The following is a 21,350-nucleotide window of genomic DNA, read 5'->3' on the forward strand; positions in this document are numbered from 1 at the left end:
AGCTTGGAGACTGCTTTGTGGAACACCTACGCTCGGTTCGCGACAAACGACTGCACCTCCCAGTCGCGAACCACTTCAACTCCCCCTCCCACTCCTTGGATGACATGTCCATCCTGGGCCTCCTCCAATGCCACAACAATACCATCCGAAGGCTGGAGGTACAGCACCTCATATTCCGCTTGGGAACCCTGCAGCCCAATGGTCTCAGTGTGGACTTCACAAGCTTCAAAATCTCCCCACCCCCAACCTCATCCCAAGATCAGCCCATCTCATCCCCGCCTCCTCGACCTGTCCGTCTTTTCTCCCACCTATCCGCTCCTCCCACCTCACTGACCAACTCCTACTCCCACTTCCTACCTGCTAGCCTCATCCCTGCCTCCTTGACCTGTTCGTCTTCCCTCTCACCTACCTGCCCCTCCCTCCTCACTGACCAACCCCCATCCCTACTCCCTACCTACACTCACCTTTTATTGGCCTCATCCCGCCTCTTTGACCTGTCCGTCTTCTCTCCACCATTCTGCTCCTCTGTCCACCTTCTATCATCGCCTTCCCCTTTCTCTATTTATTTCAGAGCCCCCTTCCCCTCCCCTTTTTCTGAAGAAGGGTCCAGACCCGAAACGTCAGCTTTCCTGCTCCTCTGACGCTGCCTGGCCTCCTGTGTTCATCCAGCTCTACACCTTGTTATCTCAGACTCCAGCATCAGCAGTTCCTACTATCTCTGCTTTTATTTTAATCTTTTATTATCCCAAGAATCTAGTGGTGGACCTTCTGTAGTAAACGAACAATCCAGGTGCTACTAAACATAGTTGAGCTGAGCTCCCAATTTCTAGTCCAGTGTTATAACCACCAGGAGATTATATGTTATCCCTATTATTTGACACGAAGTCAGACTGGTAATATATCGATACTTTTTTTTCAATTATATCCTACTGAAAAATCATTTTGGCTTTGTTAGGAAACAAGACAATGAACAAATGCATTTAGGAATATATATTAGCTTAGGTGAGACAGTTAATGATTCCTAACACTACCGCTGTTTGCCTATATTTACAAGTTAATTGCATCAGCAATTCACTCAGATTCAAATGCATATGGAATGTGTGGAAGAATGTCAGATACTGTAGTGTCATCATAAAAAATAAACTATTTAATATGCAAGTGTCAAAATTAAACAAATCCAAGAGGGCTTCTGTTGACATTCTTCAAGCTGAATAATAAACTTGAATAACATAATTACTTACCTCGTTGTGATATTCCTTTTGATCTTGTTTGTTGTGTTCCATCTTGGATACCCAGAAGGATGAGTGAACAGATGCGAGGTTTCCCATCACACTATTTAGCATTCAACACTTTCTGTTACTGTATTTGACAGAGATCACCCAGTAAAAGGAACACTTGTCTCAATCACACACAAAAATATTATTCTTCCTCTAAAGATCTTGGCTATCAGATTTCATAAGAAAGTATTTGAGTACATAAAAGCAGATAATTCCAACTGTTCATATGGTATTTACACGATCAGTATTTCATCATTTATTTTTCACTTCCATGTAATTATCATTGCTGGGAATAAACCATTTCAATAATTTTAAAATCATTATTGTACACTGATAGCCAAAGGACCGCATGTGTTGTTGCTGTGTGCAGCATATTCATTTCAATGTACAGGCCCTTAAAAGTCTTTTGTATTGCAACTTAAATAGGTCAAATTGTGCTCAATGTGCATGAAAACTTCAGGTTGTAAGGGTGCACAGTTTAGAAGATACATTTCTGATAACACAGTGTTTTGTTCCTCTTAGAATTAGGAAAAGGTACTCCAGAATAGAAAAAGGTAGACTAACTATGCATTATCCCGTGTAAGATATTATGGTAGAAGGGCCATCATTAACGTTCTGGCATGGTGTTTGCAAAAATGCAAGTTTAGATTATTAAACATGGGTCCATTTCTTTTGCTGTAAATATGAATAATAGTAAGCAAATTATAACCATGTATAAACAGAGAATCAATAAACGATACAGCACAAATAACTACGCAGTTGATTAAGCCTGTGCTGGTTTTGAAAGCTATCTTAATTACAGCATAACTTGATTCTGCCCTAATAGCCTATTATGTCTTTCTCCTGACAATACTAACATATATATGTATGCTGAACAGTACAGCACAGAAACAGACCCTTCAGCCCATACTTACCAAATTTACTTTTAAAAGTTATTATGGAGCCTTGATATGTCAGAAATTCCATTCAGATCACAATATAAGAAGAGAACATGTTCTCATGCCTATCACCTTAAGTTTGTTTGCTGGCTACTGTTTTTTTTTGCCTTTAAAAATAGATTTTCCTTATTTACTAAATAAACCCATGCATAACCTTGAATGCCTCGATCAAAACTTGTTAATGTTTTTGGGTCTAAAGGAGAACAACTCCAGCTGCTTCAGGTATAACTGAAGTCCTTCAGGCATCCTCTGTAAAACATCCTTCCTAAACCATGATCCTCAGAATACAACACAATACTCCAGTTCAGATCTAACCTGTATTTATAAATCACTATATAAATTGTAATTACTAAGGTTGAACATCAGGAAAAGACCTGCAAGTCATTTCTCCTTTTGGCTGGCAGTTGATGATTTATCTCTTTGCAGTAATGTTTAAATGCGGATTTTAGGGTCAAGGAAAATTCCAAAACAACTTAAGTAACACTTCTGCTGTGCAGGCATGCTGGAAAATAAACACCATAAAATTTGTGACAATTGGTTCTGTATTCTGCCGTGCAATCTGGGCAAATTTAAGAACAGTGGAAAGTGAAATTGGAAAACAGGTGAAATGAAGGTCAACTATCAACTGGGCTTTGAATGAAGAAAAATATCAAAAAGACCAAGTTAAGGACAGCCTGAGTGCAGATATCATCCATAACAAGGTAGGTGATCTAAAGGCACAAACAGGGGTAAATGGTTATAAAGTAACTAACATTGCAGAAGCCTGACTGGAAGGTGACCAAAACTAGGAACTGGATTTTCAAGGACATAGCGCACTTAGAAAGGAAAGGCAAAAAAGAAAAGGACAAAATCAAAGGAGTGTGTGTTGCACTTATAATAAGGGATGGGATCAACACATTAGTAAGGGAGAATATCCAATCAGAACAGCAAAATGCAGAATCTGTACGGATGGAGATATAAAAAAAAATAGGTAGAGTCATTCATAAGCATCAAAGTAGTAGTGAAAGTGTGCAGCAATCAGGCAATTAATGAACTATTTAAAAACTGAAAGAATTGTGGATGCTGTAAATCAGAAACAAAAACAGAAGTTACTGGAAAAGCTCAGCAGGTGTGGCAGCATCTGTGAAGAGAAATCTGAGTTAACATTTCTGGTCTGGTGACCCTTCCCAGAGTGTAGGAGGTTGAGAGGTGACCTGACAGAAGTTTATAAACTAATGAGAGGTGTGGATAAAGTTAATGACAGTTGTCTTTTCCCTAGGTTGGGAGATTTCAAGATTTGGAGGCACATTTTTAAGGTGGGAGGAGAGAGATTTAAAAAAGACGTAACAGGAAATTTTTTACACTGAGGGTGGCTCAAATGTGGAATGAACTTCCTGAGGAAGTGGTGGACGCGAGTACAATTACAAAGACATTTGGATAGATACATGAATAGGAAAGGTTTGGAGGGATATGGGCCAGGAGCAGGCAGGTGGGACTAGTTTAGTTTGGGATTATGTTCAGCATGGACTAGATGGACCGAAGGGTATGTTTCCATGCTGTATGACTCTATGACTCTGTGCTGCCACAACTGCTGAGCTTTTCCAGAAACTTTTGTTTTTGTTTCTGATTTACAGCTTCCACAGTTCTTTCGGTTCTTATTTAGTATTGAACCCACTGCCATTTCTCTTCTAGGAGTTTTGAGGAAGGGTCACGGGACCTGAAATGTTAACTGTGATTTCTATTTACAGATGCTGCCACACCTGCTGAACTTTTCCAGCAACTTCTGTTTTTGTAGCGAACTATGTAGTTTGGGTAATACAGTACTCATAGGTAACTTCAATCTGCACAACGGCTGGCTAAACCAAATGAGCTCTAATATCATGGAGGCTGAGTTTCCAGCCTGTGTTTGGGATAGTTTTCCGGAGCAGCACGTTGAGGAACCAACTAAAGAATGAGGTATTTTAGATCTAATATTATGTTTCAAAAGAGTGCTAATTAATAATCTTGTTGCAAAAGTAACCCTTAGGGAATAAATGTACAATTGTACATTATTATTTAAGGTAGTTCAATGTGAAGCCAAGGTATTAAATTTGAACAAAGGAAATTGAGAAGGCATGATGAACAAATTGTCTGAGGAGGATGTGAGCAATGCATTAACTAAGTATGTTGTTACATAGGCAATGGATAATCATTAAAGATTTATTCCATACTTTACAGCAACTTTGCATTCCTTCAAGGCACAAAAGAAACTACAACAAAAAAATTGGTCAGCCATGGCTAACAAAAGAAGTTAAGGATTGCATAAGATTTAACGAAAATACCAATAAACAGTGTTTCCTGTAAGAATGGTTGTGCAACTGATCAGATGTTCAGTGTACACCGATTGGTGAAATTGGCAAATGCACTGACTTCCAGTTGCAAAAGAAGCTGCCACACATGGACCAAAAGAAAAAGAGTCTATTGCCTATAAAGTGGCCGAAATTGGTTATAAATCTGAGGATTGGAAGACTTAGAATACAGCAAAAAAGAACCACAAAACTGATAAAGAAAAGAGAATAGATTTTAAATATAAATGAGCAAAAACCATAAAAACCAATTAAGAACGTTGATGGCTACCTAAAAAGGAAACATTTGGCAAAGAAAAATGTAAGTCCAATACAGGCAGAGTCAGGAGAATTTATAATGGGCAATAGGGAAGTGGCAGAGAAGCTAAATTATTACTTTGTGTCTGTCTTCTCTGAAACAGATAAACAAATTTCCCAGAATTATAGATCCTTGGAACTAAAGATTGAAGAATTTAAAGAAATTAATGCTAGAGTAAAGGTTGTGTTAGAGAAATTGTTGGTTCTGAAGGTTGATATGTCCTCAGGGCATGATAATCCATGTCCCAGAATTTAAAAGAGATAGCTACGGAGGTTATAGATGCTTTTATGATCTTCCAAACTTCTATATATTTTGGAACGGTCCCTACAGATTGTAAGATTGCAAATGTATTCCAACTATTTGAGATGGAAGCAAAAGAGAAAACAAGGACTGCAGACCAGCTGTGCTTATATCACTAGCAGAAAAAATGCTGGAATCTATTACAAAGAAGATGATAAATTAATCCTTGGATAATAATGATCTGATTGAGCATAATCAGCATGGATTAGTCAATGGAAAACTGTGTTTTATTAATCTGTTGAAGTTTTATTTTGAGCATGTTACTACTAGGATTGATGAACATAAGTTTATAAACACAGTATACTTGAATTTTCATGAAGTCCCCCAGAAGGGGGTTGCTATCAAAATTAAAGCACAAAGGTCGGGGATAAAGTATTGGCATGGATTAAGGGTTGGCTAACAGCAACAAACAGAATAGGAATAAATGAATCATTCTCATACTGGTAGGCTGTAGCCAGTGGGATGCCACAGGGATCAGTATTTGGATCCTAGTTGTTCACAATATATAGACTGATAATTTGGATATTGGGACCAAATGTAGTATTTATACATTAGCAATGACACAGGACTGGGTGGGAATGTGTGCTGTGAGGATGAAAAGTGGCTTCAAGAGGATTTGGACAGACTTGATGAAAAGAAAGGAATGTAGCAGATGGAATTTAAAATGGCAAAATGTGAGGTGGTTATTCAATTTGACAGGAAGAACAGATACGCAAAACATTTCTTCGTTGGTAATAGATTTCAAAGTATTAATGTACAAAGGGATCTGGGTAAGTCATTGATTGCTAACATGCAGGTGCAGCAGGCAATTAGGAAGGCCAATGGTAAATCAACCTTTAGCACAAGATGATTTGAGCAGAGAAATAGTAATGTTTTGCTTCAATTGCAAAGATTTTTGTTTATACTGTGCCTTCAGTATTGTATTCAGTTTTAGCCTCCTTACTTTATTGTCATAGGAAGTAATACTGCAATTAAGTTTCACCAGATTTGTTGCTGGGACAGTGGGACTGTCCTTTTAACACAAATTTGAAAAATTGGACAGGTATTCTCTAGAGTTTCAAAGAATGAGAAATGATCACATTGAATACTACAAATACTTAAAGGGATAGACAGGGTAGATGCAATTAAGATGTTCCCCTGGTAGGGGAAAATAGAAGAGCAGGACAGTTGACGTTTCAGGTCTGGACCCTTCATCAGGACTTTCCACAGAGGTCTTTCCAGGGAGAGGAGGACAACTGCAAGGTGGGCATCCTTGGAAGAGGCTTCGCAGTAGGGTTTTAAATCACTCGGAGATAGCAAGAACCACAGATGCTGGAGTCAGAGTCAATACAATGTGGAGCTGAGGAACACAGCGGGTCAGGCAGCATCTGAGGAGCAGGAGATTCGATGTTTCAGGTCTGGACCCTTTATCAGGGCTCTTGCTATCTCCGGGGAAAGTAGAGCTATGGGACATATCCAAGTAAGAGGTAAGACACTTAAAACTGAGATTAGGAGGAATACTGTCAAAAAGAGGCTTTGAATTCTCTACTCCAGAGAGCTATGGAAACTCAGTCATTGAACATGTGTAAGGTAGAGATTGAGAGATTTCTTAATATCAATAATGTAAAAAGGATATTGAGCGAAAAGACATTGAACTGGAGGATCAGTTATGATCACATTGAATGGCAGATCAGGCTTACTGGGATAGGCCATTCAACCACATACCCCTGAGAAACATAACCAGCAGAAGGAGCTCCCAAGCATCACTGAAGTTAAGTTGATACTTTTTGAAACTTTTGTCAAACATCCTTTTCTTTAGCCGTGTAGCTGCACTTGCCTTGTATTACATTTTTGAAGTTTATTAGAACCTAGTTTTAGTTTAAAACAAGTTCCTGGTTGGGTATGTAGATGCCACAGGCAAGGCTGGTACTTATTGCCATCTTTTGATGTCCTTAATAAAATGTCTTATTAGACAAGTTAGAGGGAAGTTCAGAGTCAACTGAAGAGTCACATATTGCACAAAGTGTACAGGAACAGCAGGTTTCCTTTCCTAAAGCACATCAGTGAACCTTTTCTTTTAATGATAATAAATCTCACATATATTGGTAACAAATTATCACCTCCTGTCTTTTAAAATTGCTCAACTTATTGTCTAATTTTCTAGGGTTTATTTGGCTTGTTGTCTGTATTTTGTCAATTCAAACAACTTTTACAGTAATCAGCAACTGTTTTCCTAGCATAAAAAGGACAGCCCTCAATAAATTCCTCACATCCTGAAGGATGAATTCTACAACTTATCAGCAGAGGCAGGTCAAATATATTGGAGTACAGCACAGCAGCACTGTGTTTACCTAAAGAGATGTATATAGATTACTGCACAGTTATCTCAACACACACGTGTAACAGTATATTCATTACTTAATTGTGTTTATGCAGGAAGGCAATCACAAAGCTTTATCTTTTCCTATAATCAGAATGTAAAACTTCTTATACACTGAACTTTGCTTGTCAAAGTCAGCAACAACCATTTTGATTTCTGTGCCAGGATATTTTCAGAGCAGTCAGATAAACCAATACACAACACAGCGCTGCATGCATCAAATAAATTATTCACTCTTTGCCATGACAAAGGACTTATTATTTTCCCTATGGATGACCATGATCAATAGTCAAAGACTAATCACTCTTCCAAAATGACAAGCTTCCCAAAAAGGGCAAAATATTGTTCTAGTATATTTGGCCACATGGGCTTCTTGTGCAATGTAACCATATTTATGAATACAAATGGATTTTATTCCTTCAATGTACAACTTGTACATAACCACAGGATACATTGTGGTGAACACCAGATGGTCAGAAAGCTCCGAGCATTTATTTGGCATTCATCGGTCTATACTTTCATTATTTCAAGGTAGTTCCACCAAAGTTCTGAGATTTCTGAGTAACATGGAGTGCCAATGTAGACTAAAATGTTCCTTTCCAAGATGGCGGCGGAATAGGGCATTTATGCTGGAGCTTGTTTGCTCCCACCTTTTTTTCTCTTTTTCTTCTCTCTGTTTTTCTTCTTTATTACTTACTTGTCCTGAGTTTGGACAGCATCGGCAGCGGCAGGAGCTCAGCGGCAGGAGCTCAGGTCCTCGAACAAGACCCCGGCATGGACTTTGAGCCCAGCAGAGACCGCAGACCTCAAGAGTGCCCTGTCAGGGGGTGTGTGAGCCCCTACTTAGTTTTCCGGAGCAAGCACAGGATCTGGAATTGGTAGCTGGTCCATCAGCAGAGATCATCGAGGTAGGCCCAGAGACAAAAGATGGCACCCAAGAATCAGCGACTTAATTGTTAGTTGGGTCCAGTGCTGGCAGCGACGAAATGGTGACAAAAGGGTATCACAGCAACATCGATGAGGTGAGACCTGACTCTGACATTGGTTACTCTGGCACAAGTGGCAGCGAGGTGGTGGCAGAGGTGCATCAGCCCATTGGCAAAGATGGCGCCCTAGGATCAGCGGCTTCGATGATGGTTGTGTTGGGTGTAGACGGTGGCAAAGTGGTGGGAGAGGGATGGCAGCACAGCCATTGTTGACGGTGATGAGCTAGCTCAGGACTGATGGACTCTCCTCAAGTTATATTTTTCCTCTTTTCCCTTATTCTTAAATTACTCAAAACGGCACCATTTCATTTCGACAAATGAAAACTTTTCACTATATTCTTATTGTGAAATACATGTGACAATAAAATCAACATCAAAACAAGATAATCCAACAGGATCTTAGTAAACTGTCTGTAAACATACTAATTAGGAGCAGGAGTACCTTGAAACCTGCTCCAATATTTAATAAGATTGTGGCTTGAGTGCTTATATTCTCACCAGCCTTGGTACCATTTCTGCTTTCAAGGTATTCAATGACCCTGCCTTCACCATTCTCCAGAGAAGAGGGTTCCAAAGACTGATGACTCTCTGAAAGAAATCATCAGTACATTGCTTCTCATCTCCATCTTAAATAGAGACGTCTTATTTTTAAGCCCGTGTTCCCTGGTTTTATTCTCTCCAGAAAAGGAAACATCCTTTTAGCATCCACCATGTCAGGTCCTCTCAGGAACTTGTATATCTCAATAAAAGCACCTTTCATTCTTCTAAATTTCAAAGGATAAATCTTGTCCAAGCTTTCCTCTTATGGTAAACAATCACTCCACCCCACATCACAGGTGTCAGATGAGTGAATCTTTTCTGAACTGTTTCTAATACATTTATATCCTTTCTTAAACAAGTGTTATAACTTAGTATACTGTAAGCACAACTTAACAGTTCATGTTGCATTCTCTTCCTGTACAGCCCTCCTTACAGTAGCTCACACCAGGATCATTGCACACAGCACAAACAAGGGCAAAATAGGATGGTCTACTTTGAAATCAAGCAGATATCAGAAGCAGAAACATACAAAAACCTTCCGCAGAAGAAATCCCAAGACAGCAACTTGTATAAAACTCAACAATTTATTTGCAGCAGAATCTTCCAGGATTGAATCAGCCTCAATAGTCAACTACTTCCCATCGGAACACCACAGAGGGTCATCTTAAACTGATAGTACAAACACGAAAACCCCTCCAGTGGTCCTGAAAATTTCCAGTTGCATTTAGGCAGCAAGAGCAAATGTAAGTCTCCACTAAGCACATTCCAAACTATGCCAAGGTGGAAACTTAAAACTTTGTTCAGCAGACTTTTGAAAGTAATTGCTTCAGAGAAGACTAGTTCTATGTGATGAGTTTCTCTGTTCTAGACATTCATCCTTAGTTCTGGCAAAGACAGCTTCAAATCTAATGGTGCACAAGAATCATATACCCTGACCCAAAATTTGTACACATTCCAAATTAACTCTTGCAAGAACCTGAAGAAAGCAGCTTTTTGAAAAGAGTATTACTTTTCTTGTAGATTGACTCCAGCTCTTTCATATTCATTTTGTGATGTTGGCATTTTGTCAAAGTCATATCTGTGTAGCATTTTGTTTGTAAATAAATCTTGAATAGTTGCTGGTGAAGTGAACTAACAGGGTGATGCTTTCCATTATCTAATCTACGTAGTAGGCACCCAACTGATTTATCTGCAAGCAATTTACCCCAATCGAAAGTAAGTGTTAGGCTGCAACTGTACTAATTCAGTGATGCAAGATGTAAGTGGTGAAAATTTTCAATAATACATAAGCCAAGCAGCTTTCCTATAACAACTCAGGCCAATCGAATGTGAAACAAGTGTTGGAAAAAGCCTAAACAAGTGCCTTTTTTACGAAGTGCTCATGGTGGGAGGATTTTCCACTAAATAGATGTATTAAAAACTTCCAACTGAGAAAACTTCATTTCAGTACAAAGCTCGAGCAAGTCAAACTGTTTGTTAAATTGTTCTATTTCTTGGATTTTACCGATGGCTGTTACTGCTGTGCACATCTTTCCGAGCAGGAAGAGTTAGCCTAGTGGAAGTTTTGGGAGACAGAAGCATTGGAATCAGCTAGCCAAGTGGAAAACAAATCATACCCATATGCTCTTAAACACATTGTAAATCAAAAGCAGATCAGCTGTTTTTAAATTGCCTGTTCAAAGGTGCTATGATACACAGCTGGAATAGGTGGGACTTCAACCTGGGTCTCTTAGCCCAGAATCACGAACCATATGACTCTAAGATAGAGGAGCAGAATTAGTCCATTCAGCCCATCATTTCTGCTCAGCCATTCAATCATGGCTGATATGTTTCTCCATTCTCCTGCCCTCTCCCAGTAACCCTTGGTCCGCTTACCAATCAAGAATCTATCTATCTCAGTCTTAAATACACTCAATGACTTGGCCTCCACAGCTATCTGTGGTGATGAGTTCCACAAAATAGCTGAAGAAATTTCTCTACATCTCAATTTTAAAGGGTCATCCTTTCAATCTGAGGCTTTGCCCTCGGGCCCTAGTCTCTCCTACCAGTAGAAACATCTTCTCCACTCTATTCAGGTTTCTCAGTATTCAGTAAGTTTCAATCAGATTGCAACCTCATCCTTCTAAACTCCATCGAGTACAGAGCAGAGTCCTCAATCACTCCTCACGTGACAAGACCTTCACCCCCTGGATCATTCTTGTAAATCTCTTCTGACCTTCTCCAATGTCAACACATCTTTCCTTAGATACAGAGGCCCAAAACTACTCACAATATTCCAAATGTGGTGTGACCAGAGCCTTACACAATCTCAGCAAGACATCTCTGTTCTTGTGTTCTAGCCCTCTTCAAATAAATGCTAACATTGTATTTGCCTTCCTAATAACTAAATGCACGTACATGTTGACCTTAAGAGAATCCTGAACCAGGACTCCCAAGTCCCTTTTTGTTTCAAATTTCCAAAGCCTTCCCCCATTTAGAAAATAGCCTGTGCCTCTACTTTTCCTACCAAAGTACATAATGTCACACTTACCCACATTGTATCCCATCTGCTACTTCTTCGCCCATTCTCCTAGACTGTCCAAGTCCATATGCAGCCTCCCTGCTTTCTCAACATTACCTGTCCCTCCATCTATCTTTGTTTTATCTGAATACTTAGCAACAATGTCATCAATTCCTTCATCAATATCGTTAATGTATAACGTGAACAGTTGTGGTTCCAACGGTGACCCCTTGGATCTCCTATAGTCACTGGCTGCAAAAAAGACTCCATTATCCTTACTCTCTGCCTTTTGCCAGTCAGCCGATCCTCTATACATGCCAGTACCTTGCCCATAACACCATGGGCTCTTTCTTATTTGGCAGCCTTCTGTGCACCACCTTGTCAGAGGCCTACTAGAAATACAATTAGATCAGGTCCACTGGATCTCCTTTATCTAACCTGCTCATTACCTCCTCAAAGAATTCTAACAGATTTGTCAGGCATGACCTATCCTTGATGAAGCTGTGCCGACTCAACCTTATTTTATCATGCACTTTCAAGTACTCAGTAATCTCATCCGTAATAAGGAACTTCAAAATTTTACCAATGACCGAGGTCAGGCTAAGCAGCCTATAGTTTCCCACTGTCTGATTCTCTCCCTTTTTAAGCAGTGAAATTACATCAGCCATGTTCTATTCTTCTGAGACTCTGCCTGGCTCCAATGATTCCTGAAAGATCACCACCAATGCCTCCACAATCTCCTCAACTATCTCCTTCAAACTCTGGGGTATAGTCCATATGGTCCATGTGATTTATCCACCTTCAGACCTCTCAGCTTACTCAGCACATTCTCCTCAGTGATGGTGATTACATTCACCTCTGTCTCCTGACTCTCTTGAAGTTATGGTATGCAACTGGTGTTTTCCACTGTGAAGACTGATGCAAAGTACATATTCAGTTCCTCAGCCGTTCCTTTGTTCCACATTACTACTTCTCCAGCCTCATTTTCCACTGGTCCAATGTCAACTGTTGCCTCTCTCATATCTTTTGGATGTCAACCTTTATAATATTAGTTAGCTTACCCTTATATTTCATTTTCTCTCCCTTACTGCTTTTTCAGTTGTCCTCTCTTGCCCGTTAAAGGTTTTGCAATCCTCTGGCTTTCCACTGATTTTCACCACACTATGTGCTTTTTCTTCTGTTTTTAAACTGTCTCTGACTTCCCCTGTCAGTCATGGTTGCCTTATCCTCCTCTGACTACGTTACTTCTTCCTTGGGATGAATTTCTGCTGTGCCTCCTAAATTACTCCCAGAAACTCCTGCCTTTGCTGTTCCACTGTCTTCCCTGCAAGGCTCCCCTTCCAATCAACTCTTGCCATCTCCTTCCTCAAGTCTTTGTAGTCACCTTTACTCAGTTGTAGCACTGTTACATTTGATTCCAGCTTCTGCCTCTCAAACTACAAGGTGAAATCGATATATTATGGTCACTTCCCAAAAGGGGTTCCTTCACCTGATGCACCCTAATCAAATTTGCCTCATTATACATCACCAAATTCAGGATTGCTTGTTCCCTCATGGGCTCTACTGCAAGCTGCTGCAAAGAAAACTCATGAATTCCTTTTCTTGTGATCCACTACCAACCTGATTTTCCCATTCTACCTGCATATTGAAGTACCCTTTGATTACTGTAATAGTGTCTTTCTTAAATGCCTTTTCTATCGCCTGATTTATTTTCTTCCCCACATCTTGGCTAATGCTGGGAGGCCTGTACACTACTCCCGTCAGGGACTTTTGTCCTTTACGGTTCAAAACTCCAGCCACATAGATTCGACGTCCTCTGACTCTATATCACTTCTTGCATTTGATTTAATTTCATTCCTTACTAACAAGGCAACTCCGTCCATTCTGCCCATCTGCCTGTCCTTTCAACCGGATGTGGATCTTTGGATATTTAGTTCCCAGCCCTGATCCCCTTGCAGCCACATCTTTGTCATACCTACACAACATAGCTATTGATTTCAATCTGCACTACAAGCTTGTTTATCTTGTTTCAAATTCTGCATGTATTGAAATACAATGCCCTCAGTTCTATGTTGACTTCTCCTAGTTGTCCCCTTATCTGCTCTGCCTGAAATTAGATTCCTGACCTTTTCCATGCTGTCTGTCCTACTTCTTGTTCTGGAAACTTAACTATCCTCTGCTGAGCCCTCCCCTCCCTATACCTTTTCTAGAATTTTCCATGCAAATGAACTCATCCCCCATTGTTAAATTTAAAGCCCTATCCACAACCCTAGTTCTGTGGTTTGCGAGGACTCTGGTCCCAGTATGATTCAGGTGGACCCTGTCCCATTGGACTAGTTCCTTCCTTCCCCAGCACTGAGGTCGATGTCCCATGAATATGAATCCGTTTCTCCCACACCAATATTTGAGCTACACGTTCACCTCATTATACTTGTTGACTCTGTGCCAATTTGCATGGGCCTGAGGTCAAAAGAGAGATTATCATCTTTTTGGTTCTTCTTTCTAATTTAGCCCTTAGCTGCTCATACTCCCTTAGCAGAACCTCTTTCCTCTTTCTACCTCTATCACTGGTACTTGTGTGGACCATGACAACTGGAGCTTTCCCTTCCCACTCCAAGTTCCTCTGCAGCCCAGATGAGATATCCTGAACGCAGGCACCAGGCAGGCAATACAGCCTTTGGTATTCTTGATCCTGGCCACTGACAACAGTGTCTATTCCCTGACTGGACTATCTTAGATTACAACTACAACTCCTTTCTCCCCTCTCATGAATGGCTGCCTGTACCACGGTCCTATGGTCAAGTTGCTCATCCTCCCTATAGCCCCTGCTCTCATCCAGACTAGGAGCAAGAATTTCGAACCTGTACATATTTCTCCTATAGACCTTCAATCTGAAAGTAACCTATAATAAAATAGTCAAATTAGTAACCAATACCAACCCATGAACTTATGATTTTTCTATAATGTCAATCTTTGTTTTTCCCCTGTGCATCAATTTATTCTGTAAAAAGACTTTATAAACTTCGAGCCAAAAAAGCAAACAAAAAGCACCTCTTCCCTCTGTACTGAATTCCCATGTTGCCTCCAAATTCCCCAAAACATAAACTCACTCAGGCTGTGTCTCACTCCAAAAGCGATCTCTCCATCCTGACCATGCAAGGCTTACTGTAGGGACAGTGCCACTGCACGAGAGTTCCTTCAACAGCAGGTTAATCCACATACGAAGGAAGAAAGGCAAAACATGCACACCACTGAATGAGAAGTGTCAGATGCATCTGAGAAAGCCCTAATTACAGGGAAATCTTGAAATAAAGATTTCCATGTGTCAGATACCTTGAGTTCTTAAGTATAGTCCAGGTGTAGAGAGCCCATTAACTGCAGTATTTTCAAAAAGCCCTGCACATCTGGCAGAGGGTGCGTAGATATACATCTACAGTAACATAGGCACTCTGAAAAATCCTTTGACTCTACAGATGAAAGGGATTAATTGCAGACGAGAAAGCAAGATGATGAGACAGCGAGGCATTAATGATTAAAGAGAAGTGCATGAATAAGAATTGGTGCAAAATTAAACTAAAAAGGTATTGATCTAAAACATCAGCTCAGCTTCTCTCCACAAATGCTGCAAAAACTGTGTTTCCAGCAATTCCTGCTTTTACTACAAAGGAGGGGTGGGAAGGTTGGAACAAACATAAACACATAGAAAGTGGTGCGGGAGCAGGAGTAGGCCACTTGGCCCATTGGACCAGCTCTGCAATTCAACATAATCATGGATGGAACTCTACCTGATTGCAATACTCCCACTCACTAACAAATCCCCTTGATATCCTTAGCCTCCAAAAAGTATTTATTTCTTAAATACATTCCGCAACTTGGCCGCTACAGTGTTCTGTATAGAGAATATCATAGGTTCACCGCCCTCTAAATAAAGGAATTTCTCCTCATCTCAGTCCAAAACGGTCTATCATATATCTTGTGACCATGACTCCTCATTCTGCATTTCTCCCGCCTCACCCCCACACACCCTACCCCTAACTGGCAAGGGGAAACATTATCAATGCATCCAATAGGACCAGACCCGTCAGAATTTCACATGCTTCAACAAGAGCCCCTCTCATTCTATTAAATTCCAGTAAATACAGGCCCAGCCAGCCCAATATTTCCTCATACAACAAACCTACCATCCCTGGTATCAGTCTGGTTGCATTTTCTTCATTGTGTGGCAAGTCTTTTTGCTTGAGTAAAGAGACCAAAGCAGCACACAGTATTCCAGGTGTGGACTCACCAAATCCCTGCACAGCTTCAATAAGACTTCTTAGTCTCTTTAATTAAACCTGCTTGCAATGAAAGCCAATATATTATTCAACTTCTAACTGCTGGCTGTACCTGCTGTACACATGGTGTACACATCTCATTGCGGATCAACATTTCCCAAATCCATCAAAGCTTATGTAACACTCTGCTGTTCTGCTTTTCCTACCCAAGTGCACAGCTTCAGACTTATCCACATTATATTGCATCTGCCAAACATTTGCCACTCACTGAACTTTTCTGAATTTCCCTGACGCGTTTTTATATGCTCCTCAATACTCACAGTTCCAGCTAGATTTGTGTTATAAAAGAAAGAATAAGCATATGATCAAAAAAATGTTATGGGGAGAAGAAACACAAAACAAAAGTTCTTGCGCAGAAGGGGGAACTTGCATTCACGGAAAATTGCAAAAAGTTATCCAGGAAAGGAAGATGGTAGAAAAAAAGGATGGAGTACAACAGAGTGAGACAACAAAACCATTCATGAGATGAAATAGGAAAAGAGAGATGAATGCAGTAGAGAGTAAGTAGAATAGAAAGTAAAAGAAAGTTGAACTTAATGGTTGAGTTTCCACAGCCCTCTGGAGTAAGAACACCAAAGATCAACACACTCTGAGTGAAAACAGTACCAAATGCTTGTCTTTTATTCTGAAGCTGTGTGCCTTGGTTCTAGACCCCACAGCCAGCAGTAACATCCTTTTTCCTCATAAGATAATCACATAATCGAACTGCAGTATGGTGTACATCACTGCACTCCCACAGCAGCAAGTATATCCTTCTTTAGGCAAAAGGACCGGAAAGAACAGCATACACTACTCCAAGTGCAGTTTCTCCAGTATTCTATACATCTGAAGCTAGACTTCTTTCTCTTGTACTCAACTCCTCTTGCTATAAAGCTAACATACTGTTTGACTTCCAAATTGCTTGCTACACCTGCATGCTAGCTTTCAGCTTTCGGGTCCTTTTGAACATTATCACTTTCCAATATCTTACTATTTAATCAATACTCGGCACATTTTTTTCCTCCAAAGTGGTTAACCTCTCACTTATCCATATTATATTCCATATGCCACATTCTTCTGCAGTCACTCAACCCGTCCAAATTCCATTCAGCTTCTTTGCATCCTCCTCATAACCAGTGTTCCCATCAAGTTTTGGATTATCTGAAAACTTAGAAATATTTCAATGGTTCCCCACATTGATGTAGATATTGTACAGCTGGAGCCTAAGCACTGATCCTGTGATATCTCACTGGTCACAGCCTGCCAACTTCAGAATAACTCATTTATTTTCTACTCTCTGTTTTCTGCCTGTTAACCAATTTTCTAAGTATCTGTATTATGGGTTTCGGAACAAGGAGCCAGGATGGGAAATTAAGTGAAAACACAGTTGTTTGGATCAGCAAGTCTGTAAAATATTTTAAACTGTGAAGCCGGTCTGAAGAAGGCCTTTTTGTGTGTGTGTTAAGGCTGTGAACGTGACTCCCTCATTCAAGCACTGGATATTGATAAGGGTGTTTGAATTAATATTTCAAAACAACTGCCTATATTCATGGAAGCAAGGTCTTGGGACAGGCCCCAGGCATTGGTAATCCGGCAGAAGCTGTTGGACTGAACAGTGATGTAATTAAAAACAAATGAAATGGACCAAAACGAGGTAATGCCTTTGCCGCACACAGCCATAACAAGAGTCAATGTGTAGATAGAGAATTTGAAACTGACCTCAAAAATGCAGTGTATAGGGTGGTGTTGTCAGCCATGCTGAAGACACAGTCAGTGACCTCTTGGCAGATTAATCACCCTCATCAGATCTGTCCACTGCTAAGGGCTGCCAAGCAACCAGTGTCATTGTGAGCATACACTATCGCTTAGAGGTCTAATAAAGATTCACTGCATTTAATGTGACAGTACCTAATCTGTTGGGTGCAAATGATATCCAGGGTAAAGGCAGGAAATGTCCTCCTGAGGTTGACATTGAAGAGTTAATAAAAGGTAGTAAAGAAGTGGTGAATGTAATGAATGAATATTCTGCCTTTGTTTTCATTCTCAAGTTTATAATAAACATTTCAGTTATACCTGTAAAACTGATGGAAGAGGAAATTGGTGAAATTATAATCACTAGGGAAGTGATAATGAGCAAACTGATGGATTAGTTGGTTGATAAGTCTTTGGGTCCCGACAAACTTTGTCCTAGGGTCTTAAAACACGTAGCTTATGAGGCAATAGTTGATTTTGTGTTAATTTTCCAATATTCATTTGTTTTCAGAAAGGTTTCATTGTAGTGGAAAATCACAAATATGACTTCTCTCTTCAAGAAAGGAGGTAGAAAACCAAAAACCATTGATTGATACCTGTCATGAGGAAACTGCTAAAATTGTTCATTAAAGAGAGTAAAATTGGGCTTTGGAAAAACTCAAAGCAATCAGGAAGAGTCGGCATGGTTGTGTTAAAAGAAAATTATGTTTAACTAATTTATTAAAGCTCTTTGAAGGAGAAACATGTACCATTGCTAAAGGAGAACCTGTAAATTAACAATTCTTGGATTTCCTAGAAAGCATTTGATAACGTGCCATATCAAAGGTTTTGTAACAAGTACAAGTTCATCTTGTAGGAGATGACATATTCACATGGATAGAAGATTGGGTTACTGACAGGAAACATGTACAAGTATGCATAAATTGACCTTTTTCAGCTTGGCAGGATGTGACAAGTAGTGACCCAAGGAATCTGTCCCACAACTTTTTACTATTTATGTCAATAGCTTAGATGAAGGCAAGATGAAGATGCAGGTGACATAAAAGCAGGTCAGAAAGTATGTTATGAAGATGACATAACATTGTTGCAGACCAGTATAGATTGGTTAAGTGTGTGGATAAAAATATGGCAGATAGCATAACGTGAAGTTGCTCACTTTGGCATGAAGAATTATAAAATGGTTTACTACTTAAATGGAGAGTCATTGCAGAATTCTGAGACGCAGAGGAATCTGGTTCTAGTGCATGAGTCACATAAAGTTAGTTTGCAGGTAGAGCACATGATCAGAACAGCTAATATGATGTTATTCGTTATTATGAGAGGAAATGAACATAAAAGTAAAGATGTTGCGTTTTCGTAACACAGGCTATTGCATCTTGAATACTATATAGGATTTTGGTCTCATTATTTAAGTAAGGGTGGCAATGCTTTGAAGCAGCTCAGTGAAGAGATACTCGATTGACACTTGGAACAAGCAACATTATAAATAAAGCAACAAACAACATTATAACTAAAGGTTGAACAGTTTCGCCTTGTTTGTACCCAGAGTTTAGAAGAGTGAGGAGTGATTGACTAAAGTTTAAAAGATCCTGAATGGTCCTGACAAGGTGAACTTGGAAACAAAGTTTCCTCTTGTGGTGTGCCCAGAATTAGGAGACACCCTTCTGTACCTCAGAGTACTTTTATTTAAGAATATTTAAGGAAATGTTAGATTCATTTGCTTATCTACCTCAAATATAAAGGTTATTGGGGGTAGATGGAAATGTGAAATATGGAACAAAAACAGCTATGATTTTCATAAGGGGCAGAGTGGGCTTAAAATGTTGAATAGCCTACCACTGCCTCTAATTTGTTATGTTTGCACATGCAAGAATCTTTAAACCAGGAAAGGGTTTCACAAAGTCTGATGAGAGGTTATTCTTAGGGCATAGGACCTCAAAGTTTAGGAAGCAGTAAGAACACTGTGAGGAACAAAGACCCTTCATGTAGATTCAACGTACCACACAACATTTTCTGGGTGGTAGTACATTGTCAAGTCGAAACCTTACTGACCACACTCCTTCACTTTTTCACTTCACACTTTAACAGAAGACAAATTTATTCAGATAGTGACCTGTTGGTATTGTCTACACAAGCATATCTTCCACTGTGTGACCTCTCACTATGTTTTGAGCTGCACACCCATGCTCTAATCGTGTTACCACATCCACTCCTCAAACCCCTCATGTCATTCCACCGTTCCTCCTGAGGCTTCCTGCAGCCCTGCCATCTCAAGCCTCACGTTACCACCCTCCCCTGGTCTTTGTTCCATCCCACTTCCTTAAGCCACCCACACCATTCCCCAGTCTTGCCTTGCCCAAATCCCCTGACCTCATACTAAATCCTCTTCCTCCCCCTCAACTCTTGTTACCGCCTCCCCACATCTTGTGCTTCTTCACTCGGTCCAGGCTTGCCACGCAATGAGCTGAAGGCATTTCCTCTGACAAGAACGCTCTGCATTGCTGCTATTAAATACAGTGGGTCCAGTATGGCTGTACGGAAAGACTGGACTTCGAATGCGAACGCGTCTCGGCCATTCGTCTTCATTTGGTCCCGCTGGTTCGACCTTTCCCGTTAATGTACAAACACACGATATGACAACCTCTGCAGAATGGAACTGCGGCAGTCCTCACCAATCATTCTTTATTTTTCCTCCCCGCTTCGCCGTACAGGGATCGTGCCTTCGTGATTGACAGTTGTAATGGAACTAATCCTCTAGCCCGTTTTCTCACTCTGTTAGTGGAGGGAACAAATTGCTACCAATACCACTTAGGTCAGCTAAAGCGACTGTCCACACGCAGCCTGTGCGGTCAGAACCACGTAAAGTAAAAGGCATGGTAACATTATTTACTCAACTTGTCCTGGACCTCTTCCAGTATTTTGCAGGTATCCAATAGCAGGTTAACAGTTCATGCTTGGTTTAGTGGCCCATTACATTGAACGCAAGACTTTGCCAAAACAATGCTTCAATGCATTCAATATCTCTTCGTTGCAAGTTAAGCAAATCAGCAGAATACCGTTGCAATTGGCCCTTTGACAGAACTGCTTCACTTATGACTGTTTCATCCATTTTTAATTTATCCAGTCAACACGTGTAATTTAGCACATGCAATCTTTGATTATAACAGCCTGTGTCGTTATTTTTACAAGAGGTTACACGTAACTTGGAGTAAAAATTGCTGCATTCTTCAAACGTTTGGACAAGTCCACATGGCAACTATTAAACATACGATGCAATGATTTTACATCAAAGTCAAACAGTAATCCGCCAGTGCGTTGTGAAAATGCATTTGCGAATTCCTGGTTTACTAGATTAGGTTAACATACATCAATAAAACAGTGCGTTTAGGATCTACTCAGGAGAACGCGCCTCAAAATTTCACTGCTTTTTTTTGGTAAGAAAAGCGAACAAACGGGGTTGTCTTACCTATATGAATGATGGAATCACTAGCTACACTGTCGGAATATAAGATCCAAGAGATGGACACAATCAGAGCGGCGAAAACTTCCATTTCCTTTAATCAGTCAACTGGAGACGGCAGTAACATTCAATATCCGCTGCTTACAACGCATAACGTAAACACAAAACCTTGCGATCCAATTCCCCCCGACCCCCGATTAAATTAAAACATCTGGGTCGAAACTGGTGATTCGTTGCTACTGGTGGGAAATACGTTTCTAGAACTTTACGGAGTCTTTTTTGATGAAAAAAAGGCAACGTGTC

At 40.2% G+C, this 21,350-nt stretch overlaps 1 protein-coding gene across 1 annotated transcript in view; it reads right to left on the bottom strand.

Annotated features, from left to right (window-relative positions):
• LOC109911032 (glutamate receptor ionotropic, delta-2-like) overlaps nt 1–21,138 on the bottom strand; it is a 477,476-nt gene extending 456,338 nt beyond the window's left edge. Inside the window, exon 1 of the mRNA XM_048603965.1 lies at nt 21,054–21,138. Coding sequence (XP_048459922.1) covers nt 21,054–21,138 — 85 coding nt within the window. The remainder of the gene's footprint in view (nt 1–21,053) is intronic.
• Nucleotides 21,139–21,350: the final 212 nt, after the last annotated feature.

This window comes from Rhincodon typus, chromosome 12 (genome assembly GCF_021869965.1).
Source record: "Rhincodon typus isolate 14 chromosome 12, sRhiTyp1.1, whole genome shotgun sequence".
NCBI lineage: Eukaryota > Metazoa > Chordata > Chondrichthyes > Orectolobiformes > Rhincodontidae > Rhincodon > Rhincodon typus.